At 44.4% G+C, this 23,766-nt stretch overlaps 1 protein-coding gene across 1 annotated transcript in view; it reads right to left on the bottom strand.

Annotated features, from left to right (window-relative positions):
* The window catches only part of LOC126234742 (UDP-glucosyltransferase 2-like), an 81,291-nt gene that overhangs the window by 17,744 nt on the left and 39,781 nt on the right, over positions 1–23,766 (bottom strand). Inside the window, exon 5 of the mRNA XM_049943488.1 lies at positions 13,325–13,547. Within this exon, the coding sequence (XP_049799445.1) occupies positions 13,325–13,547 (223 nt within the window). The remainder of the gene's footprint in view (positions 1–13,324; positions 13,548–23,766) is intronic.

A 23,766-nucleotide genomic window follows, 5' to 3' on the forward strand; every position in this document is an offset into this window, starting at 1 on the left:
ATAGTAAGGCTGCAATGAGGCGTACATTATGAAGTGGAAGTGGATTTTGAAAAGACGACCGGAATGTCATACATGTTCATCGGATTTTTTAAGGTAGAGGGATACAAAAACAACGGATTTTTAGTTGTCGTGCGTATGTGTATTGATCAGTTTTTATTATACGATACAGCAGGGCAGGACAAAGGAACGAACATCGAACATAGCGAGTCAAGAGCCATAGAGCTTTTTTTTCTGAACATTTTAGACGGAAGGATGCAAACCACAGAGAGCGAGTCTATAGACATTCTCACCCAGGACACCCTCTGAAAATGATGAAGCCAGCCATTTCATAAAGGCAAGCTGTTCCAACGCCGCTCCATAGGACCACCTAGTGGCAAGTACTTATAGCTAGTTTTTGTAACGGTAGTCCGTGGTCAGTTAAGCACCAATCTCAAGACTGAATTCATGTGACACAATATTATGTATTAGGTCCTCTTATAAGGTACGTAGCTTACTTGTCAATGTATTCTAGTATGCTACCACATATGTTCGTTGTGCTTGTACTTTCATGAAAATTATGACCTTCTTGGCCGGTGTTCTGATGATAAGCTTTGTCCGAGATGGGTAAACAAATTTTTAGAAAGCAGACTGTAGTTATCAGTGACCAAATCACAAGTCTCCACAACGGTTTTATATTGTAACATGTATGTTCGATCAAAGCTATGTAGGATTCGAAAAGGGGGGGGTCTGCTGTATGAGGACATACTCCGATCTTTCAGCGCACCTTTTTGACTAAGCAGCACAAAACTTTCACCGAACATGCACTGTACTCCACACCTTCTGATGGTAATGCAGCGAGACACACATATTGCAGATATACCAATATTCCAGGAGGCCTAATGTTAATGCTTCAATCAATTCCAAAAGACGCTCTCACAAACAATTTGTAGGAGCCAAAAATATATCCTGTACTGACAGACAAACGAAGAAACAGAATACATAAAACAATTTTTCAGCTTTATTCAAGTTTATTTACCTATATTCTTCGCCATGACAGCATGCTGCCTTTATTGGGTGCTTTACAGTTAAGCTCACATAAACTTTTAAATATACTGTATATTCCTTTGGAGTACGATGAGGTCTATTTCCTGGGTGTCCCAGTGAGGTTACATACAGACCTTTGTCCCGTTCAGAAAGATTTATTTATTTTTAGAGTGCACCATTGTTTTTGTTATGGGCTTCAGTCCGGGGAATGGTTTGATGCAGCTCTCCATGCTACTCTGTCATGTACAAGCCACTTCATCCCTGCATAACTACTGCAACCTACATCCATATGAACCTGCTTACTACATACACTCAGAAAATTTAGCACCATCCTTTTATTTTGAAATTCATCTCACAGAAAACAAGAGTTGGCTATGTGCCATGCGTACAATTTCATTTGTTCATTTTCAAAGCACCCAGATAAAAAAATAAAAAATAAAAAAAATACGTTCTGGACTGTCCCTTTGCTCGAATGCATGCTTGAATCCATCGTGGTATACCGTCGGACACATCATCGAGCCAGCCCTGGTGCAAACTGTCCCACTCTCCAATGGCGATCCTATGCATATCGCGCATGGTGTGTGGTCATTGCGAAGTCCCAAACTAGCTTGTTTCAATCGATTCCACACATTTTCGATTGGTTGAGTGTCCGGTTAACAGACAGGCCACTCCATTCCGTTGATCCTAGCATGCTGAATGAGTGTGTTCACGAGAACAGCATAATGAGCACGCTAATTATTATTCATCAACATTAAATCATTACGAAAATGTTAGGGATACAGTCACATTACTGGCTGCAGAACCTCGTCCTTGTGGCACAGAGCATTGAGATTGCCCCCTACAACCACGAAAGGTGTACGGTGGCACCGTGTAATGCCACCCCCTAACATCACTCCACCACCACCACCATGTTACACGTATGGGATACGGTGTTGGAGTTGTTCCATTTTACCGAGTTGTCTCGAAACACGTTGTTTTCGATTATCAGGGTACAAACAGATACGAGTTTCGCCTGTAAACACCCGACGCCAGTCCTTGGGCTTCTATTCGGCACGACTTCTTGCCCATTTGTAATAGAGTTCATGATGTTGTAGTGTATGTCGTGGTACTCGCCATGCTCGTCGGGTATGGAGATTCACATCTAGCAATCATCTGCTAACAGTATGACGAGATAAATGGTTTCTTGTAGCCTCTTCGAACGCCGAATTAAGATTTGAAGCACTTAGCCCAGGATTCCTTTGAATCCAAATTCGTAGATACCGATCATACTGTGCACCTGTCGAACGTGGAAGCCCTGTGCGGTGAAAGTATCTGTCGATTGGAAACCGATTTGAAGTGAGAACCACATCACTTCGACTTCGGTACATATGTCGAGTGACGTTCGTGTTTGACAAGTGTTCCGCATGTAACGTGAAGACGCGAACTCGATCATTGTATGTGGTTCTCCTTCGTGGCATGATGGGGTTCACTCTGTTGTTCCACAGACATCTCTAATGTGTCGCTACTGATGATTTAATTATAAGTGAAATGCTGAAATCTATTCGAGTGTGGCGCTCTACCCGCAGGTAGCGCTATGGTGACGATGTGTATGCTTACAAACAACGTCAGTGGTGACCCTTCGATTGGCACAGGAACAGTCACAAAATCAACACAGATGCACCACATATCGAGGAGACGGGACACTTTTGCTGATGTGCATACACTCAGACCATGATCTCCCTCTACATTCATTGCTACACATACTTCCCTCCATTACCAACTTAATGATTCTTTGACACCTCAGGATGGATCACAGCAACTGATCCTTTCTTTTTATCAAGCTGTGCCGCAATTTTTTTTCTTTTTTTTTTTGCAGTTTGGTTCAGTATCTCGCCTGTTATTCGATGTATCCATTTAATTTTCAACAGTCCCTTGTATCACCACGATTCATGTGCTTCTCTGAACTGTTTATCGTTCACATTGAATTTCCATACAAGGTTATATTCCATACAATCATCTTCAGCAGAGGCTTCCTAACAAATTTGTATTCTATGTTGGCAATTTTTTTCTTCTTGAGAAACGCTTTCCTTCTTATTGTCAGCATGTATTAGTATGGTTTTTACTTTGGCCGTCGTACGTGTGTTATAAATACCTAGGCTTCTGCGTCCGGTGTGAATCCTTCTGGGTGTATTGTCAGGTCACATTATAAAATACTTAAAATTCTCAAATACTAAAATAATAGACATTTAGACCGTGTTGCCGTCATTATGTTATAGTCTCTGTGCATGATGGAGAGGTTGATTTTGAAATGGATGCACATGTATTCAACCATCTGCCACAGCAGACTCAACATACACTGGAGCGCCAAAGAAACTGGTATAGGCATGAGTATTCAAATACAGTGATGTGGAAACAGGCAGAATATGGCGCTGCGGTCGGCAACGCCAATATACGAGAACAAGTTTCTGGTACAGTTGTTAGAGCGGTTACTGCTGCTAGAAGGGCAGCTTATCAAGATTTAAGAGTCTGAAGGTGGTGTTATGGTTGGCCAACGAGCGATGGGACTCAGAATCTCCGAGATAGCGAAGAAGTGGGGATTTTACCTTACCCCCCATTTCACGAGTGTACTGTGAATATCAGGAATACGGTAAATCATAAAATCTCAGACATCGCTGCCGCAGGAAAAAGATCATGGAAGAACGAGACCAACGACGACTGAAGAGAATCGTTCAACGTGGCAGAAGTGCAAATTGCTGCAGATTTCAGTGCTGGGCCATCAGTAAGTGTCAGCGTGCGAACCATTCAACGAAACATCATCGATATGGGCTTTCGGAACCGAAGACCCATTTGTGTACCCTTGATGATTGCACAACAAAAAGCTATACACCTCGCCTGGTCTCGTGAGCACCGAAATTTGACTGTTGATGACTGGAAACATGTTGCCTAGTCGGACGGGTATCGTTTCAAATTTCATCGAGTGGATGGACGTGTACGGCTATGGAGATAACCTCATGAATCCATGGACCCTGAATGTCAGCAGGGGATTTTTCAAGCTGTAGGAGGCTCTGTAATGGTGTGGGGCGTGTGAAATTCGAGTGATATGGAAGCCGTGATACGCCTAGATACAACTCTGAGATGTGATTTGTACGTAAGCATTCTGTCTGATCACCTGCATCCATTCATGTCCATTGAGCATTCCGACGGACTTGGAAAATTCCACACATACAATTGCTACAGAGTGGCTCCAGGAACACTTTTAGAGTTTAAACACTTCCCCTGGCCACCAAACTCCATAGACATAAACATTATTGAGCATATCTGGGATGCCTTGAAAGGTGCTGTTCAAAAGAGATCTCCACCTCCTCGTACTCTTACGGATTTATGGGCAATCCCGCAGGATTCATGGTGTCAGTTCCCTCCAGCACTACTTCAGACATCAGTCGAGTCCATGCCACGTAGTGTTGCGGCACTTCTGCGAGCACGCGGGGCCCTACACGATATTAGGCAGGCGTGCCAGTTTCTTCCGCTCTTCATTGCACAACAGTGAAATATGTCAACAGAAAATCAACCAGGCCAAAACATAAATAATCAAAGTAATAAACTAATGAAAAATATTTATAAGCTAAGAAATATGTAAATAACAAATATAGTGTGTAAGAAAAATGTTAAGAAAAATGTTTTGTGAAATTCATTTAAGTTATTTGCATATCAATGGTGACAGTGAAGTATCCGCACCAAGCTCTTTGTTGGCGGGAGAGCCCACGCATTGATACATAGGGAGCGCGGCGAGAAGCGCGCAGCATTGTCGACAGAACACTCTTGAGTGAACCTTTGTGCAGTGAAGTTGTGTGTAGAGACAGAGCGGTGTGCCTGTGCGCCAACAGCTATAATTACTTGAAGAATACTATAATTATATAACTGTTAATTATTCATGATTTATTAAAAATCGACGTCATGAAGACATGAAAGGTATTTAAGTGCTGACTGCATATTGTAAGTTCGTTGTTACATTTTTAATCTATTTTATGTAAACTATCCCCAAACTAAAGTTTTATAAATTGATTCATTATAAAGAGTTAAAAATTTATATTCAATCATGTTCAAAATACAAAAATGAAATTTTCACTCCACAGCGGAGTGTGCGCTGATATGAAACTTCCTGGCAGATTAAAACTGTGTGCCGTACCGAGATTCGAACTCGGGACCTTTGCCGTTCGCTGGCAAGTGCTCTACCAACTGAGCTACCCAAGCACGACTCACGACTCGTCCTCACAGCTATCATTCCGCCAGTACCGCGTCTCCTACCTTCCAAACTTCGCAGAAGCTCTCCTGCATACCTTGCAGAACTAGAACTCATGGAAGAAAGGATATTGCGGAGCCATGGCTTAGCCACAGCCTGGGGAGTGTTTCCCGAATGAAATTTTCACTCTGCAGCGGAGTGTACGCTGATACGAAACTTCCTGGAAGATTAAAACTGGGTGCTGAACCGAGACTCGAACTAGGATCCTTTGTCTTTCGCGGCAATATCCTTTCTTCCAGGTGTGCTAGTTCTGCAAGGTATGCAGGAGAACTTCTGCAAAGTTTGAAAGGTAGGAGACGAGGTACTGGCGGAATTAAAGCTGTGAGGACGATTTGTGAGTCGTGCTTGGGTAGCTCAGTTGGTAGAGCACTTGCCCACGAAAGGCAAAGGTCCCGAGTTCGAGTCTCTGTCCAGCACGCAGTTTTAATCTGCCAGGAGGTTTCATTTTCAGAATAGATCTGTTTATCTCAGTCAATATCGTATTATTTTTCATTGAACCCAGTAGCCACAAGATGTAATTGTTGTTGAGTTTCCTCAATTTTTTCAATTCAATAACGGCATTGAATTTTGCACCAGTAACTTCAATCAAAAAGGCAAATAAGTAATAAGTATAGTTTTAACTCACATGTTTGCAACTCTAGCAAATGAATGCCAACCCAAATAATTAACAACAATACATCAGAGTGAGTATATTCCGACATGCAGTCAGATGATCTTATCCAGAGGCGACCCAGTAAAATAAAAGGTAAAGAAAATGTATATGTACGTTTTCAGGTTCACTGCATAGACAACCAGTACAAAGGGCCACGGCGTAAGCTTATGTGTTCACGTCGAATTAATCTTCTTCTGATTAGTCACATTAATATTGTTACCAATAAAGGCAGAAGGCGTAGAACATTGTGTATGCTAAAGACTATCGGATCAGACATGTTGTCAAAAGCAAGTCCAGACAAGAAAGCTGCAAGGCACAGAAAGTTCAATTCTCTTTCTTTTTTTCACTAGACGGAAAGTAAGTTAAATTATTTTATTCTTTGCTGGAAGGTTATCGTATAAAGGCATTAAGTTCAATCATTATTTCTTTTATTCATTCGACGGAAAGGTTTGAATGGGTAATGAGGTGGAGTTTGAGACTGATGTAAAAACTTTCTACCGATTTCTCCTAGCAGTTGACCGGCGTTGCCTGGTGAAACGTTGTTGTGATGCCTCGTGTAAGGAGGAGAAATGCGTACCATCACGTTTCCGACATGATAAAGCTCGGATTGTAGCCTATCGCGATTGCGGTTTATCGCATCGCGACATTGCTGATCGCGTTGGTCGAGATCCAATGACTGTTAGCAGAATATGGAATCGGTGGGTTCAGGAGGGTAATACGGAACGCCGTGCTGGATCCCAACGGCCTTGTATCACTAGCAGTCGAGATGAGAGGCAACTTATCCGCATGGCTGTAACGGATCGTGCAGCCACGGCTCGATCCCTGAGTCAACAAATAGGGACGTTTGCAAGACAACAACCATCTGCACGAACAGTTCGACGACGCTTGCAGCAGAATGGACTATCAGTTCGGACACCATGGCTGCGGTTACCCTTGACGTTGCATCACAGACAGGAGCGCCTGCGATGGTGTACTCAACGACAAACCTGGGTGCACGAATGGCAAAACGTCATTTTTTCGGAAAAAATTTAACGCTTACTACACTTTCGCTGTTCGTGCAATAAAACTTCCTGGACAAAGCATGACGTCTTAATTTGTTACTTCTTCACTACTAACTGCAGCCAACGGCCTTGTCGCAGCGCTAACACCGATTCTCGTCATATCACCGAGTTAAGCGCCGCCGATCGATCGATCGTCGTCTGGGTCTGTTGAGTGCTTTTGGCAAGGGGTGTGCACTCGGCCCTTGTGTGGCTAATTGAGGAGCTACGTGACGGAGAAGTAGCGCCACCCATCACGAAAACTGTCAACGGCTTGGAGAGCGGTGTGCTGACAAGTTGCCTCTCCGTGTTCGCATCCGCTGACGACTGAGAGCTGAGGATGACTCGGCGGACGGCCGGTACCGTTGGGCCTTCAAAGCCTGTTCGGACGGTGTTTGTTTGTTTTACTGCTAACTGTATTCGCGACGCATTTTGCAGTCCGTATTGACATATACCATTGAATGTACCAGCAAAAGTACATCGTTGTACGACACATAGCACCAGAGATATGACGTCAAATACGGAGACGCGTAAAAACTGTCGTGTCATATATATGATGTTTTAATTTATTACTTCTTTACTACTGATTCTATTCACAACATACCTCGCAGACAGTAGCCATAATACCACTGGATGTAGCTGCAAAATTATATCACAGTACACCACATAATTCAAGCGATAAGACGTCAGAAAAATTGAACTCGTGTAAATGAAACTCTAGGGCGCAATTCGCAAATACAGGTGAAATTTGTATAGAAATACGTGTGAAATAAGTTAAATATATGTGAAATATGTTTAACACGTGCATACGCGGGCAAAGCCACACGTAAAAAGCTCTCTGGGATAATTGAAACAAAGTTTGGTACACATATTAATTACGATCTAGACAGAAATATTACGGGTGTAGGAATCACCAGCCTCCTGCTGGGTTGAGAGTGTGAACGTTGACAGAGAGGCTGGAGAGACAGTGGTGGGGAACGAGAAGGTGGATACAAATAGGGTGGGGGACGACGAGATGGACACAGAGAGGGGGAGAGTAAGAGACGGACAGAGAAAGGAAGAAATAGACAGAGAAAGGGAGAAGCAGATATAGGCAGAGACACAGGGAAGGAGGAAACGAATGGAGAGAGAGGGAGGAGCAAATGGATAGAGAAAGGTAAGAGGATGAGATGGGCAGAGAGTGGTGAGAGAATGACATGAACAGAGAAATAGAACAGAAGGCGGTAGACGGAGAGACATGCAGGAGGAAATGGTCAGAGATATGCTGAAGAAGGAGACGTAAAAGAAGACTGGAATAAATATATACTCTGGCAATGCTGGGTACTCAGCTATCTTCTGACTGGTTTGATGCGGTCCGCCACGAATTCCTCTCCTGTGCCAACCTCTTCACCTCAGAGTGGCACTTGCAACCTATCTCTTTGGTATGCTGTATGTATTCCAATCTCTCTCACCTCTACAGGTGCCCTCAGTACCATGGATTTCTTAACCATGATTTCTTAACAGATGTCCTACCATCCTGTCCCTACTTCTTCAGTATTTTCCATACATTCCTTTCCTCGCCGATTCTCCGGAGAATCTCCTCATTCCTTCTTTTTACCTAATTTTCAACATTTTTCTCTAGCACCACATATCAAATGCTTCAATTCTCTTCTGTTCTGGCTTTCCCACAGTCCACGTTTCACTAACACACATGACCTACACGTATATCCTCAGGAATTTCTTCCTCAAATCAAGACGAGTGTTTGATTCTACGAATGTTTGATACTAGTATACGTCTCTTTGCTAGGAATGCCATTTCCGCCAGTGTCAGTCTGCTCTTTATGTCCATCTTGCTCATTCCGTCACGCGCTATTTTGCTGGCTAGGTAGTAGAATTCCTGAACTGCATCTACTTCGTGATCACCAATCTTAATGTTAAGCTTCTCGCTGTTCTCATTTCCGCTACTTCACATTACTTTCGTCTTTCCTCGATTTTCTCTCAGACCATATTCTGTACTCATTACACTGTCCATTCCATTCAGCAGATCATGTAATACTTTTTCTCTTTCACTGAGGATAGCAGCGAATCTTATCACTGATATACTTTTCCCTTGAATTTTAATTCCACTTGTTAACCTTACTTTTATTTTCGTCACTGTTTCTTCAATGTATATATTGAAAACTAAGGGCGAAAGATTACATCCCTGTCTTACATCCTTTCTAAGCCGAGCACTTCGTTCTTGTTCTCCTACTCGTATTGTTCCCTCTTGGCTCGTCATCTAACACATCCTGAATTTTCTTTTCCATTCTTCTGTATATTATACTTGTAAGCAAATTAGATGCATCCGCTGCTAAGCTGATTGTGAGGTAATTCTGGCAGTTATAGGCTCTTATATCTTCAGATTTGTGTGAATAATGTTTCTCCGAAAGTCAGATGGTATATCACCAGGTTCATACGTTCTACATACCAACGTGAATATTCGCTTTGTTGCCACTTCTCCCAATGATTTTAGAATTTCTGATCAAAAGTTATCTAGCCCTTATGCCTTACACGATTTTAAATCGTCCAAACCTCCTTACTTATGATTCCAATATTAGATTCCCTATATCTTCTATATCGACTCCTGTTTCTTCGTCTATCAGTTTATCAGATAAGTATTCCCCTTCATAGAGGCCTTCAATGTACTCTTGCCACCTATCCGCACTCTTCTCTGCAATTGACTGTGGGATTCCCGTTGTACTCTTACTGTCACCACTCCTACTTTTAATTTCACTGAAAGTTGTTTTGACTTTTCTATACGTTCAATCAGTTCTTCCGACAATCATTTCTTTTTCAATTTCTTCACATTTTTTATGCAGCCATTCGTCTTAGATTCACTGCACTTTCTGTTTATTTCATTCCTAAGTGACTTATATTTCTGTATTCCAGAATTTCCCTGAGCATTTTTGTACTTCGTTCTTTCGTCAATCAACTGAAGTATTTCTTCTTTTACCCATGATTTTTTCGCGGTTAGCTTCTTTGTATCTACGTTTTTCTTTCCAAATTCCGTCGTTGCGCTTTTAGACATGTCCATTTCTCTTCAACTGAAATACCTACTGAACTATTCCTTATCGCACTATCTATGGCCTCAGAGAACTTCAAGAATATCTCTTCATTCATTAATACTTCTATATCCCACTTCGCTGCACACTGATTCCTCCTGACTAATCTACCGCGTGAGGTGGCGCAGTGGCTAGCACACTGGACTCGTATTCGGGAGGATCACGGTCCAATCCCGTGTCCGGCCATCCTGATTTAGGTTTTCCGTGATTTCCCTAAATCGCTTCAGGCAAAAATCCGGGATGGTTCCATTGAAAGGGTACGGCCGACTTCCTTCCCCGTCCTTCCCTAATCCTATGAGACCGATGACCTCACTGTCTGGTCTCCTCCCAAAAAAGAACCCAATCCAACAATGATTAGTTTATTAATTTCAGCCTACTCTTCATCATTACTAAATTGTGATCCGAGTCTGTATCTGCCCCTGGTTACACATTACAATCCAGTCTCTGATTTGGTAATCTCTACTGGAATATGACGTAATTTAACTGAAATCTTGCCGTATCTCCCGGCCTTTTCCGGGTATACCTCCTCGCAAAGAGCATTCGTTATTACTGGTTGAATTTTATTGCAGAACTGAATTAGCCATGCTCGTCTTCCATTCCTTTTTCTCAGCCCTTACAGCCGCAATCACATCCCCCATGACTATTAGATTTTCATCTTCCTTTGCATACTGAATTACCCTTTCAATATCCTCATATACTTGTTCTATCCCTTCATCTTCAGCTTGCGACGTCTGCATGTCTATCTGAACTATCATTTCTGGTATTCGTTTGCTGTCGATTCTGATGAGAACAACCCTATCATTGATCTGTTTACAGCAACTCACTCTCTGCCCTACCTTCCTAGTTACAACGAATCTTACTCCCTTTATGCCGTTTTCTGCTACAATTGAAATTACACTACACTCATCTGACCAGAAGTCCTTGTCTTCTTTCCATTTCACTTCACTGACCCTCATTGTTTCTAGAATGAGGCTTAGCATTTCCCTTTTCAGATTTTGTAGCTTCCTTACTACGTTCAAATTTCTGACATTGTACGCCTTGACTCGTTGGTTTTCGTTGATTATTCAATTTTTTTCTCATGATCAGCTCCCCCTTGGGGGCCCCTCCTGGAGACGTGGATGGGGGTTTATTTCGGTATATTTTTCCAGTGGAGAGATCATCATGACATTTTTCAGTTACAGGCCATATGTACTGTTGGTTCAAATGGCTCTGAGCACTATGGAACTTAACTTCTGAGGTCATCAGTGCCCTAGAACATAGAACTATTTAAACCTAACTAACCTAAGGACATCACACACATCCATGCCCGAGGTAGGATTCGAACCTGCGATCGTAGCAGTCACGCGGTTCCAGACTGTAGCGCCTAGAACCGCCTGGCCACCCCGGCCGGCTGTTTTGTTGATAGACATTATGTGACTTTAATGCAGTGGTTTCCACTGTCTTCTGCACCCTCATGGCGTTGATTATTGCTGATTCTTACACTTTTAGAGACAGTTTCCTATCCCAAGGGGGAGAGAGTATACTGAATTCTGTCCGCTCCTCCGCCCTCTTTGATCAGGCCGTTGGCAGAATGATGGTGACTTCTTGTTCCGGAAGTCTTCGGCCGCCACTGCCGATGATTTTTGTTCAAAATTTAAACGATGGCGGTGTTCGAACCAGGTACCGAGAACTTTTGATTACCAACCAACAAGGCAAACCCCTAGACCACGGGTTGTATAAAGTAAGAATAAAGGCAATGTCGCAAATAGTACTCTGTACCAATTTATTTTTCTTGCATCCTCAGGGAGAACTGTTAGACGATTTCACCCTCTCGGCTGAGATGAGTCTCCGCACATTAATTGCACCTTACAGTTTCCGGAAACCGGATATCCGCTTGTGTCAATGATGTACAAAAATTCTCAACGTCCTGCTCAGAGCTTCTACTTGTAGACCATCGCTTCTATGGCAGATCTGCGCCTCTTATACGAGGTGTGGCTAGAAAAAACCGGACTAGTACTGGTGAAACAATAAAACGAATGCAATAAGGCTGAAAGTCGCGTGGCCTGTCACGTGACTCTCGCTCCGCCTACTGCTCGAGTTTCATCTGCCTCCTGCACTCAGTCTGCCCGTGGCGTCTGTTTTAAGTAGTTGACGTTTTGTCTGTGCGTCGGAAAATGTTGAGTGTACAGAAAGAACAGCGTGTTAACATCAAATTTTGTTTCAAACTAGGAAAATCTGCAAGTGAAACGTTTGTAATGTTACAACAAGTGTACGGCGATGATTGTTTATCGCGAACACAAGTGTTTGAGTGGTTTAAACGATTTAAAGATGGCCGCGAAGACACCAGTGATGACACTCGCACTGGAAGACCATTGTCAGCAAATACTGATGCAAACATTGAAAAAATTGGTAAACTTGTTCGACACTTTCCTTGTCAACTCCTGTTAACTCAGACACTGCTCTGATTGTTAAACGGCGATCTTGTCGAACAAGTTTACCGATTTTTTCAATGTTTGCATCAGTTTTTGCTGACAATGTTCTGCCAGTGCGAGTGTCATCACTGGTGTCTTCGCGGCCATCTTTAAATCGTTTAAACCACTCAAACACTTGTGTTCGCGATAAACAATCATCGCCGTACACTTGTTGTAACATTACAAACGTTTCACTTGCAGATTTTCCTAGTTTGAAACAAAATTTGATGTTAACACGCTGTTCTTTCTGTACACTCAACATTTTCCGACGCACAGACAAAACGTCAACTACTTAAAACAGACGCCACGGGCAGACTGAGTGCAGGAGGCAGATGAAACTCGAGCAGTAGGCGGAGCGAGAGTCACGTGACAGGCCACGCGACTTTCAGCCTTACTGCATTCGTTTTATTGTTTCACCAGTACTAGTCCGGTTTTTTTCTAGCCACACCTCGTATCATCCCCCATCACTACTGCCAATACTGTTTCCCGCTAAGGATGAAAACTAAATGGTTTGCCTCAACTCCCTCACTTTATGGCGTCCGTCGCACCACCTTCAATTGATGTAGACACTATTTGTTCCTTTATTAGCAAATTATATTTTACATCTCAGAAAAATATTTCCTGCCATCTGGACGAATTGGAAAACCCATATTTTGATTTCAAATTGAGATTGAAATTTGGGTTATTGCTTCGGAGCACAGAGCGCAGTTTGAAAATGTTGATTTCATTTTAGCACAGTTCACAAAAACAATCTATTAACCCTGCTTCAGACAGATTTAGTGCAATGGAGAATGATAACTTACGGAGAACATCTTGCTGAGGTATCCATTTGCTGACCATCACATTGGCTGACTGCCCTGGCAGGGAGTCGTTCTCCCACTTCCAGAGGACCCTCTGCGGCAGCTCCTGGAAAGCCTCCACGAAGGCCTGGACCTTCTCCCGGGGCAGAGAGCTGCTCTTGGCAAGGGAGCCGAGGCTGAAGTAGACCGCCCCGTGCTCAGCGCCGTCCAGGAATTCCTGGATGTCCTGCAATCGTCAGAGCACGTCAGTACCTGCACTAGACGCCAGTGAACGGACAGATTCTGCCTTTCTAAAGCTGCGAAACCAGTTCGAAAGTGCCTTAAAGAACGATTGAAATTTACTGAATTAATTGTCAGTAAAAGCGGAAAACGTCTTATGAATGAGCTTTTCAATTTTCAGATCGCATACAGGAGGTGGTTTACCTAGGTGAGCGTGGGACGGAATTTCTGTCCAGCTCTTCAAAGTGGTCCCATTTTGCATAATTCCTGGTTGTTGCACACTGACGACGTCTCTAGACCGGTGGTCGTCAAACGTTTTGCTCACGTTTAACAGGGCTAGGGGAAATAAAGTTAATTGTGGGGTGTTATTACCGGCCACCAGGTTCCACCGTGACAGTTCTAGAATCATTCAAAGGGAGTCTACATTCTGTATCGCAGAAGCACCCGGAACATGCTATATTAGTCGGAGGCGACTTCAACTTACCTAGTATAGACTGGGATGTCTATGGATTCATTACAGGTGGTACAGGCAAGCCGTCGTGTGAATTACTTTTGAACACATTATCCAAAAACAGTCTTGAGCAGCTAAATCGACAGCCAACGCACAATGGAAATATTTTAGATCTGGTAGCCACAGACCAGACCTCATCGACGGTGTTAGTGTTGAGACAGGGATTAGTGATCATGATGTCATTGCGATTATGGTTACGAAAGTTAAAAAGTCAAGAAGGATAGGAGAATATTCTTACTAGAAAGAGCAGATAAGCAGTTGTTAGCATCCCACTCAGTAAATGAATCGACTTCATTTACTTCCGGTACGAAGGACGTGGAAGAATTATGGGCAAATTTTAAACAATTTGTAAATCACGCATTGGAAAAGTATGTGCCGAAAAAGTGGGTTACGGACGGAAAAGACCCACCGTGGTTTAACAGCGCAATTCGGAGAATGCTCAGAAAGCAAAGGCAGTTGCACTCGCGGTACAAGAAATATCGGGAGAATGAGGACAGGCAAAAGTTAGCAGAGATTCGTGCTGCTGTAAAAAGAGCGATGCGAAAAGCTTTCAACCACTGCCACCGTCATACCTTAGCAAAAGATCTTGCTGAAAACCCAAGGAAAATCTGGTCTTACGTAAAATCGGTAAGCGGGTCGAAGGCTTCCATCCAGTCACTCACTGATCAGTCTGGCCTGGCAACGGAAGACAGCAAAACGAAAGCTGAAATTTTAAATTTAGCATTTGAGAAATCTTTCAAGCAGGAGGATAGTACAAACATACCGCCGTTTGAGTCTCGTACAGATTCCCGTATGCAGGACATAGACATCCCTGGGGTTGTGAAGCAGCTGAATGGGTTAAAAATAAATAAATCGCCAGGTCCTGATGGGATTCCAATTTGGATTTACAGAGAGTACTCTACTGCATTGGCTCCTTACTTAGCTTGCATTTATCGCGAATCTCTTGCCCAACGTAAAGTGCCGAGCGACTGGAGAAAAGCGCAGGTGACGCCTGTATATAAGAAGGGTAGAAGGACAGATCCTCAAAATTACAGACCAATGTCCTTAACATCGGTTTGTTGCAGGATTCTAGAACACATTCTCAGTTCGAATATAATGAATTTCCTTGAGACAGAGAAGTTGCTGTCCATGCATCACCAAGGCTTTAGAAAGCATCGCTCCTGCGAAACGCAACTCGCCCTTTTTTCACATGATATCTTGCGAACCATGGATGAAGGGTATCAGACGGATGCCATATTCCTTGACTTCCGGAAAGCGTTTGACTCGGTGCCCCACTGCAGACTCCTAACTAAGGTACGAGCATATGGGATTGGTTCCCAAGTATGTGAGTGGCTCAAAGACTTCTTAAGTAATAGAACCCAGTACGTTGTCCTCGATGGTGAGTGTTCATCGGAGGTGAGGGTATCATCTGGAGTGCCCCAGCGAAGTGTGGTAGGTCCGCTGTTGTTTTCTATCTGCATAAATAATCATTTGGATAGGGTGGATAGCAATATGCGGCTGTTTGCTGATGATGCTGTGGTGTACGGGAAGGTGTCGTCGTCGAGTGACTGTAGGAGGATACAAGATGACTTGGACAGGATTTGTGATTGGTGTAAAGAATGGCAGCTAACTCTAAATATAGATAAATGTAAATTCATGCAGATGAATAGGAAAAAGAATCCTGTATTGTTTGAATACTCCATTAGTAGTGTAGCGCTTGACACAGTCACGTCGATTAAATATTTGGGCGTAACATTGCAGAGCGATATGAAGTGGGACAAGCATGTAATGGCAGCTGTGGGGAAGGCGGATAGTCGTCTTCGGTTCATTGGTAGAATTTTGGTAAGATGTGGTTCATCTGTAAAGGAGACCGCTTTTAAAACACTAATACGACCTATTCTTGAGTACTGCTCGAGCGTTTGGGGTCCCTATCAGGTCGGATTGAGGGAGAACATAGATGCAATTCAGAGGCGGGCTGCTAGATTTATTACTGGTAGCTTTGATCATCACGCTTCAGGAACTCGGATGGGAGTCTCTACAGGAAAGGAGGCGTTCTCTTCGTGAATCGCTACTGAGGAAATTTAGAGAACCAGCATTTGACGCTGACTGCAGTAAAATTTTACTGTCGCCAACTTAAATTTCGCGGAAAGACCACAAAGATAAGATAAGAGAGATTAGGGCTCGTACAGAGGCATATAGGCAGTCATTTTTCCCTCGTTCTGTTTGGGAGTGGAACAGGGAGAGAAGATGCTAGTTGTGGTACGAGGTACCCTCCGCCACGCACCGAATGGTGGATTGCGGAGTATATATGTAGATGTAGATGTGCCAATACTGACATTGTAGGTCGGAACTCGGCCCCTATATTAACCGATCTTGTTAATTTGTAACCTACATATACTGATATATGATGAGCTACAACAGACTACATATAGGAAGGGCGCGAAAAGTTGGCTGTCGGTCCCAAACCACTGATTGTTAAAAGGCGGAACACTTCCTGTCGACTGTTCTGTGTCTCACTTTGCTACCACCCTCTGCGATCCCAAAGTTGTGACATTATACTTGCCGACGAAGTGTTGCCTGAGTGACTAATTGATTAAGAACAGTAATTTTACTTATTTGTAAATGCTGTATGCGACATGTGACACGATGGCAGATGTCTGCTAAATGTTTTGAATGTCATTTTTCTTCTGCTCATTGCGTTATACTACAATAGCCTTAATTTAACTGCATATTCGTTGCTACAAATATGAAGCGCAGCTGAAGATGACCGTCTCTGTAATGCACATTCACGAATCCATGTTACCTCCATCTGATATTTATACCATGGCAGCTGACCGTTACGAGCCAATCACGTCCGTGAGCTGTCAGTACAGTAAGACAAGCAACAAAATATTCCAATTCACACATACTGGAACCTCCAGCGGGACCACTACTTACTCCGCTGCCCCTGAGTTAGCGACCACCTGTCCTTAGATCACAACCAAATTCGTCAACATCAACTAAAATTAAGCACATCTTAAAATATTACTGTCTCTGTATTTTTGTCTGTTACTGAATAGGAAATCTACCCTCTTTACCCTAGAAATAGCAACGCATTTTCTTTAACGCGAATTACCAAACATAGTTACTTCATGCACACCATAAAAAAGTTGAAAAAATTCGTTAATTGTTGTTGCCTTATGTTAAAATCATTTTTTTGAAGTGATACTGATGGCTAAGTAGGGTTCAGAACCTGAAAATATATTTTAGCACACTCTGAGCGGTATCAACATACTTCCAGTAATTTTTACTATTGACATGGGGGGGGGGGGGGAGGGTACCCTACGCCCGCCTTAAAATAATTAAAAATGCAAAATTCAGTCATTTTTTACTCAAAAAATACATGTTGATGTGTGAGTAACGTCCTGAACCTGAGAATGTTGAATATGACAGTGACTGGGAAACCTGACAACCACTACTAAGACTTCAATTTTATCGTTAAATTTAACTGAAAAATTTAAGAAATTTATGAAATTTGGAAGAAGAAATTATTACAAACAATAAATATTTTTTTCTAAGCTTTAAAATGTGAAGTAACTGACTAGACTACAATATATTCGAAAGGTGGTTTCAAAGTACCCCCACTCCCCTACCCTCCTTGGTACTGCGAGGGATAAACATTTCTTAACGTTGGTAGTTGAATTCGGCTGCTGGTTGCTAGATCATATTATTACACAAGGTACGTCTGAAAAGATCGGGGAATGATCTCAGACAGTAAAAGAAACAATAATTACAAACAAAATATCTTTACTGGCCTTCACAGTGATCACCGTTAGACAGGAGAGACTTGTGTCACCGGTTGTAAACTTGTTGGAAACTGTCAGGAAACGCTTCTTCCGAAATCTTTCCAAGCACACGTGGTCATGCGTTCTTGGATATCCACCACGTCTGCGTTCTCAGCGGTCTCAGTCGGCGCAAGTTAACTGGTCTTTAGTACCCTAATAATTCTCCAAGTATGGCGCCGGAAACCTTCTTTTTGTTCTTCTTCCTTAAATTGCCTCTGAAAGGCTTATGCTTCGCAGACATTGCTCGTCGCCACGCTGCTCCGAGCGACTCCACAAGAAGCATTTGCTGACGCTTGCCAAGAACTTTACAACCCTTGACGGAAGTGTGTTCTAGTTAACAGTGATTACTTCGAAGGCTAGAAAACGTATTCTGTTTGTAACTATTGTTTCTTTATTTTCTGAGACCATTCAACGAATTTTCAGACGCACGTTGTACAATACGGTTGAGAGTCGCGGGCCGCTGGAATAGTTGAAATGGCTCTGAGCACTATGGGACTCAACGGCTGTGGTCATAAGTGCCCTAGAACTTAGAACTACTTAAACCTAACTAACCTAAGGACATCACACACATCCATGCCCGAGGCAGGATTCGAACCTGCGACCGTAGCGGTCGTGCGGTTCCAGACTGTAGCGCCTTTAACCGCTCGGCCACTCCGGCCGGCGGAATAGTTGAGTCGGGCCGCAGTTTGACGACCACTACTCTAAACTATGAGACCATTTATACGAAAATTGTCGAAGCGTAATTGTTTATACAGACTGCTAGTTAAATATTACAGTACTTGCGACCAAATCTCACTTAGTGGACAACGCTAATTGTAATCTCATTTCGTCTTGTAAAGTTTTGGAAAGTCGTAATAACGCTTGCAAGATAGGCCCTGCGCACGTCAGCTTGTCTCCTGATAACTAATGCTCACCGATTCTTGCTTAGCTAAGAAAGTTGGGGTTACGTAAGTAGAGCGAGTTTTTTCGCTTTGCTGTAGTCATTATCTTATATTTATCCACGTTTAAAGAGAGATACCTTTTATCATATCAACTGGAAATTTTATCCACGTCTTTCTGAAATTCGTTTGAACTGTCCAGCGGCGATATTTTCCTGTAAAAGCGGCATCGCGGGCTAACAATCTTACAGTACTGCTGATCGTGCCTGGTAAATCGTGTATGTATACTGAGAATGTGAGCTGTGCTATTATACTTACTTGGTCGAATGTTTCATTTCTGTGGAAAAATCGCCGTACATACTCCGTGTGTTCTGTTAATCAAATATTTTTCGAGTCAGTCGCGTATTTGTGGAGATATGCCACGTGATCAACTGGATGAGTGCCGATGAGCAGTGGTGCTCAGAGTAAATTCTTGTAGCACAAGCTGTATTACACGCTTTTTTCCTGTAAATACTTTATCAATTTAAGGCTGTTAGTAAATTCTATATAGCTTTACAAACCTCGACATTACTGTTTGAACACTAAGAATATTCTGTATTTTTGTTTCTCTGAATGTTACAAACCATTATACACTCCTGGAAATGGAAAAAAGAACACATTGACACCGGTGTGTCAGACCCACCATACTTGCTCCGGACACTGCGAGAGGGCTGTACAAGCAATGATCACACGCACGGCACAGCGGACACACCAGGACCCGCGGTGTTGGCCGTCGAATGGCGCTAGCTGCGCAGCATTTGTGCACCGCCGCCGTCAGTGTCAGCCAGTTTGCCGTGGCATACGGAGCTCCATCGCAGTCTTTAACACTGGTAGCATGCCGCGACAGCGTGGACGTGAACCGTATGTGCAGTTGACGGACTTTGAGCGAGGGCGTATAGTGGGCATGCGGGAGGCCGGGTGGACGTACCGCCGAATTGCTCAACACGTGGGGCGTGAGGTCTCCACAGTACATCGATGTTGTCGCCAGTGGTCGGCGGAAGGTGCACGTGGCCGTCGACCTGGGACCGGACCGCAGCGACGCACGGATGCACGCCAAGACCGTAGGATCCTACGCAGTGCCGTAGGGGACCGCACCGCCACTTCCCAGCAAATTAGGGACATTGTTGCTCCTGGGGTATCGGCGAGGACCATTCGCAACCGTCTCCATGAAGCTGGGCTACGGTCCCGCACACCGTTAGGCCGTCTTCCGCTCACGCCCCAACATCGTGCAGCCCGCCTCCAGTGGTGTCGCGACAGGCGTGAATGGAGGGACGAATGGAGACGTGTCGTCTTCAGCGATGAGAGTCGCTTCTGCCTTGGTGCCAATGATGGTCGTATGCGTGTTTGGCGCCGTGCAGGTGAGCGCCACAATTAGGACTGCATACGACCGAGGCACACAGGGCCAACACCCGGCATCATGGTGTGGGGAGCGATCTCCTACACTGGCCGTACACCACTGGTGATCGTCGAGGGGACACTGAATAGTGCACGGTACATCCAAACCGTCATCGAACCCATCGTTCTACCATTCCTAGACCGGCAAGGGAACTTGCTGTTCCAACAGGACAATGCACGTCCGCATGTATCCCGTGCCACCCAACGTGCTCTAGAAGGTGTAAGTCAACTACCCTGGCCAGCAAGGTCTCCGGATCTGTCCCCCATTGAGCATGTTTGGGACTGGATGAAGCGTCGTCTCACGCGGTCTGCACGTCCAGCACGAACGCTGGTCCATCTGAGGCGCCAGGTGGAAATGGCATGGCAAGCCGTTTCACAGGACTACATCCAGCATCTCTACGATCGTCTCCATGGGAGAATAGCAGCCTGCATTGCTGCGTAAGGTGGATATACACTGTACTAGTGCCGACATTGTGCATGCTCTGTTGCCTGTCTCTATGTGCCTGTGGTTCTGTCAGTGTGATCATGTGATGTATCTGACGCCAGGAATGTGTCAATAAAGTTTCCCCTTCCTGGGACAATGAATTCACGGTGTTCTTATTTCAATTTCCAGGAGTGTATTACAAACAATGTATCATTTCTTCTCGTATATGTGAGGATAGAGTCATGTCCTCGATTGAAAGATCAATTTTCCTGTTACCAATAAAAATTGATTTTCTTTCCACTTCGCGTTTCAGAGAGCTAAACCTTCACTAACAGGTGGATTTATATGGATAAGTACACTGCTGGCCACCGTAAATGCAACACCAAGAAAGACAAGCGGTAGCACAACAAAATTTATTTTGTAGATAACATGTTGACCAAGTATCAAATGATTACGTTTACAGACGTCTGTGACATGTGGTTCCTGCCAGAATCTGTAGGCAGAGTAGCCGCCATTGTTGGATATCACCGCTGCCGCACGTCTCGGCATTGAGTCAAAGAGACGTTGGATGTGTTCCTGGGGTACAGCAGCCCAAGCAGCTTCCACACGTTGCCAAACATCATCTGGTGTGGCAGCTGGGGATATAATTTGGGTCACTCGTTGAGCAACCATGGACCACATGTTTTCTATCGGCGAAAGATCCGTAGAGCGAGCCAGCCAGGGAAGCACTTCAATCTGGTTATTGACGAAGAACCTTTGGACAATACGTGCCACGTGTGGTCGCGCATTATCCTGTTGAAATATGGCTGTGGCCGAGCCCTGAAGGTAAGGAAGGACAACTGGCTCTAGCACCTCGGATATGTAGCGCCGGCTATTTAAAGTACCGGCAAAGCGTACTAGCGGCGTGCGAGAGTAATATCCAATACCGCCCCATACCATAATACCCGGTGCAAGACCAGTGTGGCGGTGCATAATGCAGCTGTCCAGCATCCTCTCCCCACGGTGTCTCCACACTCGAATCCGACCATCGTGGTGCTGCAGACAGAAGTGTGCCTCGTCAGTAAAGACAACGTCATTCCATTCTGCCGTCCACATCCTTCCGTCATCACACCATTGGCGACGGAGACGTCTGTGGTTCTGCGTCAATGGTAGACGAAGCAATGGACGTCTTGCGGACAGACCACTCTGCTGTAAACGGCGTCGAATGGTACGCGCAGACACTGGATGATGCGCTACAGACGCAATGTGCTGTGCTATGGTTTGGGAAATCACTGAGCGATCCGTCACTGCCATGCGCACAATTTGCCTATCAGCACGTGCAGTGGTGCACCGAGGTGAATGCGATCGACCACGTCGGTCCGTCGTACCCTCCTGCATCCAACGGTCACATATCCGCATTACAGTTGTTTGGTTTCGTCCAACACGACTAGCGATTTCTCTGTATGATAATCCACAATCTCGGTAAGCCACTATCCTTCCTCTGTCGAACTCGGATACTTGATCAAAAGACGTTCGCTGTTGTCTACGAGGCATAACTGATCGTCTTGTGAAACAACCACAAGGTAAACACACGTGCCGAACGTACACTCGTCGAAATCGCCAAGCCTTAAATGGCGCTATGAGGTGGCGCCACAGGCGCGCGTGATGTGCGTCTGCGCTGAAATTCTAATCAGTTGCATATCTCATCGCTGCAAACCCATGGTGTAAATTTCACTTGATTCGGATGCTTCCTTCAGGCTGTTGCATTTACGGTGGCCAGCAGTGTACATGTGCGTACAGCTTAAGGATACTTGCGGTCATCTTTGTTAACTTATGTGATTAATCTTTGCTCACTTCAGTGGTTAATAGGTGTATGTTATGTGTATGTGATGTAACACGCCAGAAAGAGGGCCAGATACCATTGGAGACAACGCCACAGATTACCCAAAGTAGTAAATACTTCATCTACAGGTACATACGTATTCTTTAACCCATAATATGGAGCAAGGCGGAGGATTTGTATTGTATTGTATTGAACTGGGGACGTAAAACGTCGGAGAGACTTCGTCCCCTACGTAGCCCTCAGTCGTACACAACCCCACAACAGGCTACAGCAGTCCACTCACCCCACCGCCGCCCCACACGGAACCCAGGGCTATTGTGCGGTTCACCCCCCCCCCCCCCCCCGAGGCAGATGGAAAACCGCCTTAAAAACCATCCACAGACTGGCCGGCACACCAGACATCGACACTAAGCCACCGGGTGGATTCGTACCGGGGACCGGGACGCCTTCCCACCCGGAAATCAGTGCGTTTGACTGCACGGCTAGCCGGGCGGGCAAGGCAGAGTATACTTTGCACCACTTCTAGCCATTTCCCTTTCTGTTCCACTCGAAAATGGTTCAGGGAAAACTGCTATCTATATGCGTCTGTAAGTGCCCGAATTTTTCCTGTCTTGTCTTCGTGGTCCTTGCTGGAGATGTACGTTGATGGCAGTAGAATAGTTCCGCAATGAGTCACAATTGCCGATACTGTGAATTTTCTCAATAGCTTTTCGCGAAAAGAAAGTCATAATCCCGGGGATTCTCATTTGAATTCACGAAACATCTCCGTAATATTTGCGTATTGTCCGACCCCGCCTGTAACTTAGTGCTTCAATGTCTTCCTTTAATCCGACCTCGTGGGGATCTCAGACACTCGTGCAGTACTCAAGAAAGGGTTACACTTGTGCTCTATGCGCGATCTCCTCTACGATATGGCTGGTTCAAATACCTCTGAGCACTGTGGGACTTAACTGCTGACGTCATCAGTCCCCTAGACTTAGAACTACTTAAACGTAACTAACCTACTGACATCACACACATCCATGCCCGAGGCAGGATTCGAACCCGCGACCGTAGCGGTCGCGTGGTTCCAGACTGTAGCGCCTAGAACCGCTCGGCCACTCTGGCCGGCTCCCCTACAATAGACGAGCTAAACTTCTCTAAAATTCACTCACTACAACCAAGTCGAACATGCAGCTACCTTACTACCGACCTTACGTGGCCATTTCATTTCATATCGCTTTGCAACGATACGCCTAGATATTTAATCGACGTGACTGTAACTAGCAGCACACCACTGATACTGTATTCGGAAATTACGGGATCGTTTTGGCTGCTCATCACCATCAACTTACATTTTTTATATTTAAAGCAA

Source organism: Schistocerca nitens, chromosome 2, assembly GCF_023898315.1.
Source record: "Schistocerca nitens isolate TAMUIC-IGC-003100 chromosome 2, iqSchNite1.1, whole genome shotgun sequence".
Taxonomy (NCBI): Eukaryota; Metazoa; Arthropoda; class Insecta; order Orthoptera; family Acrididae; genus Schistocerca; species Schistocerca nitens.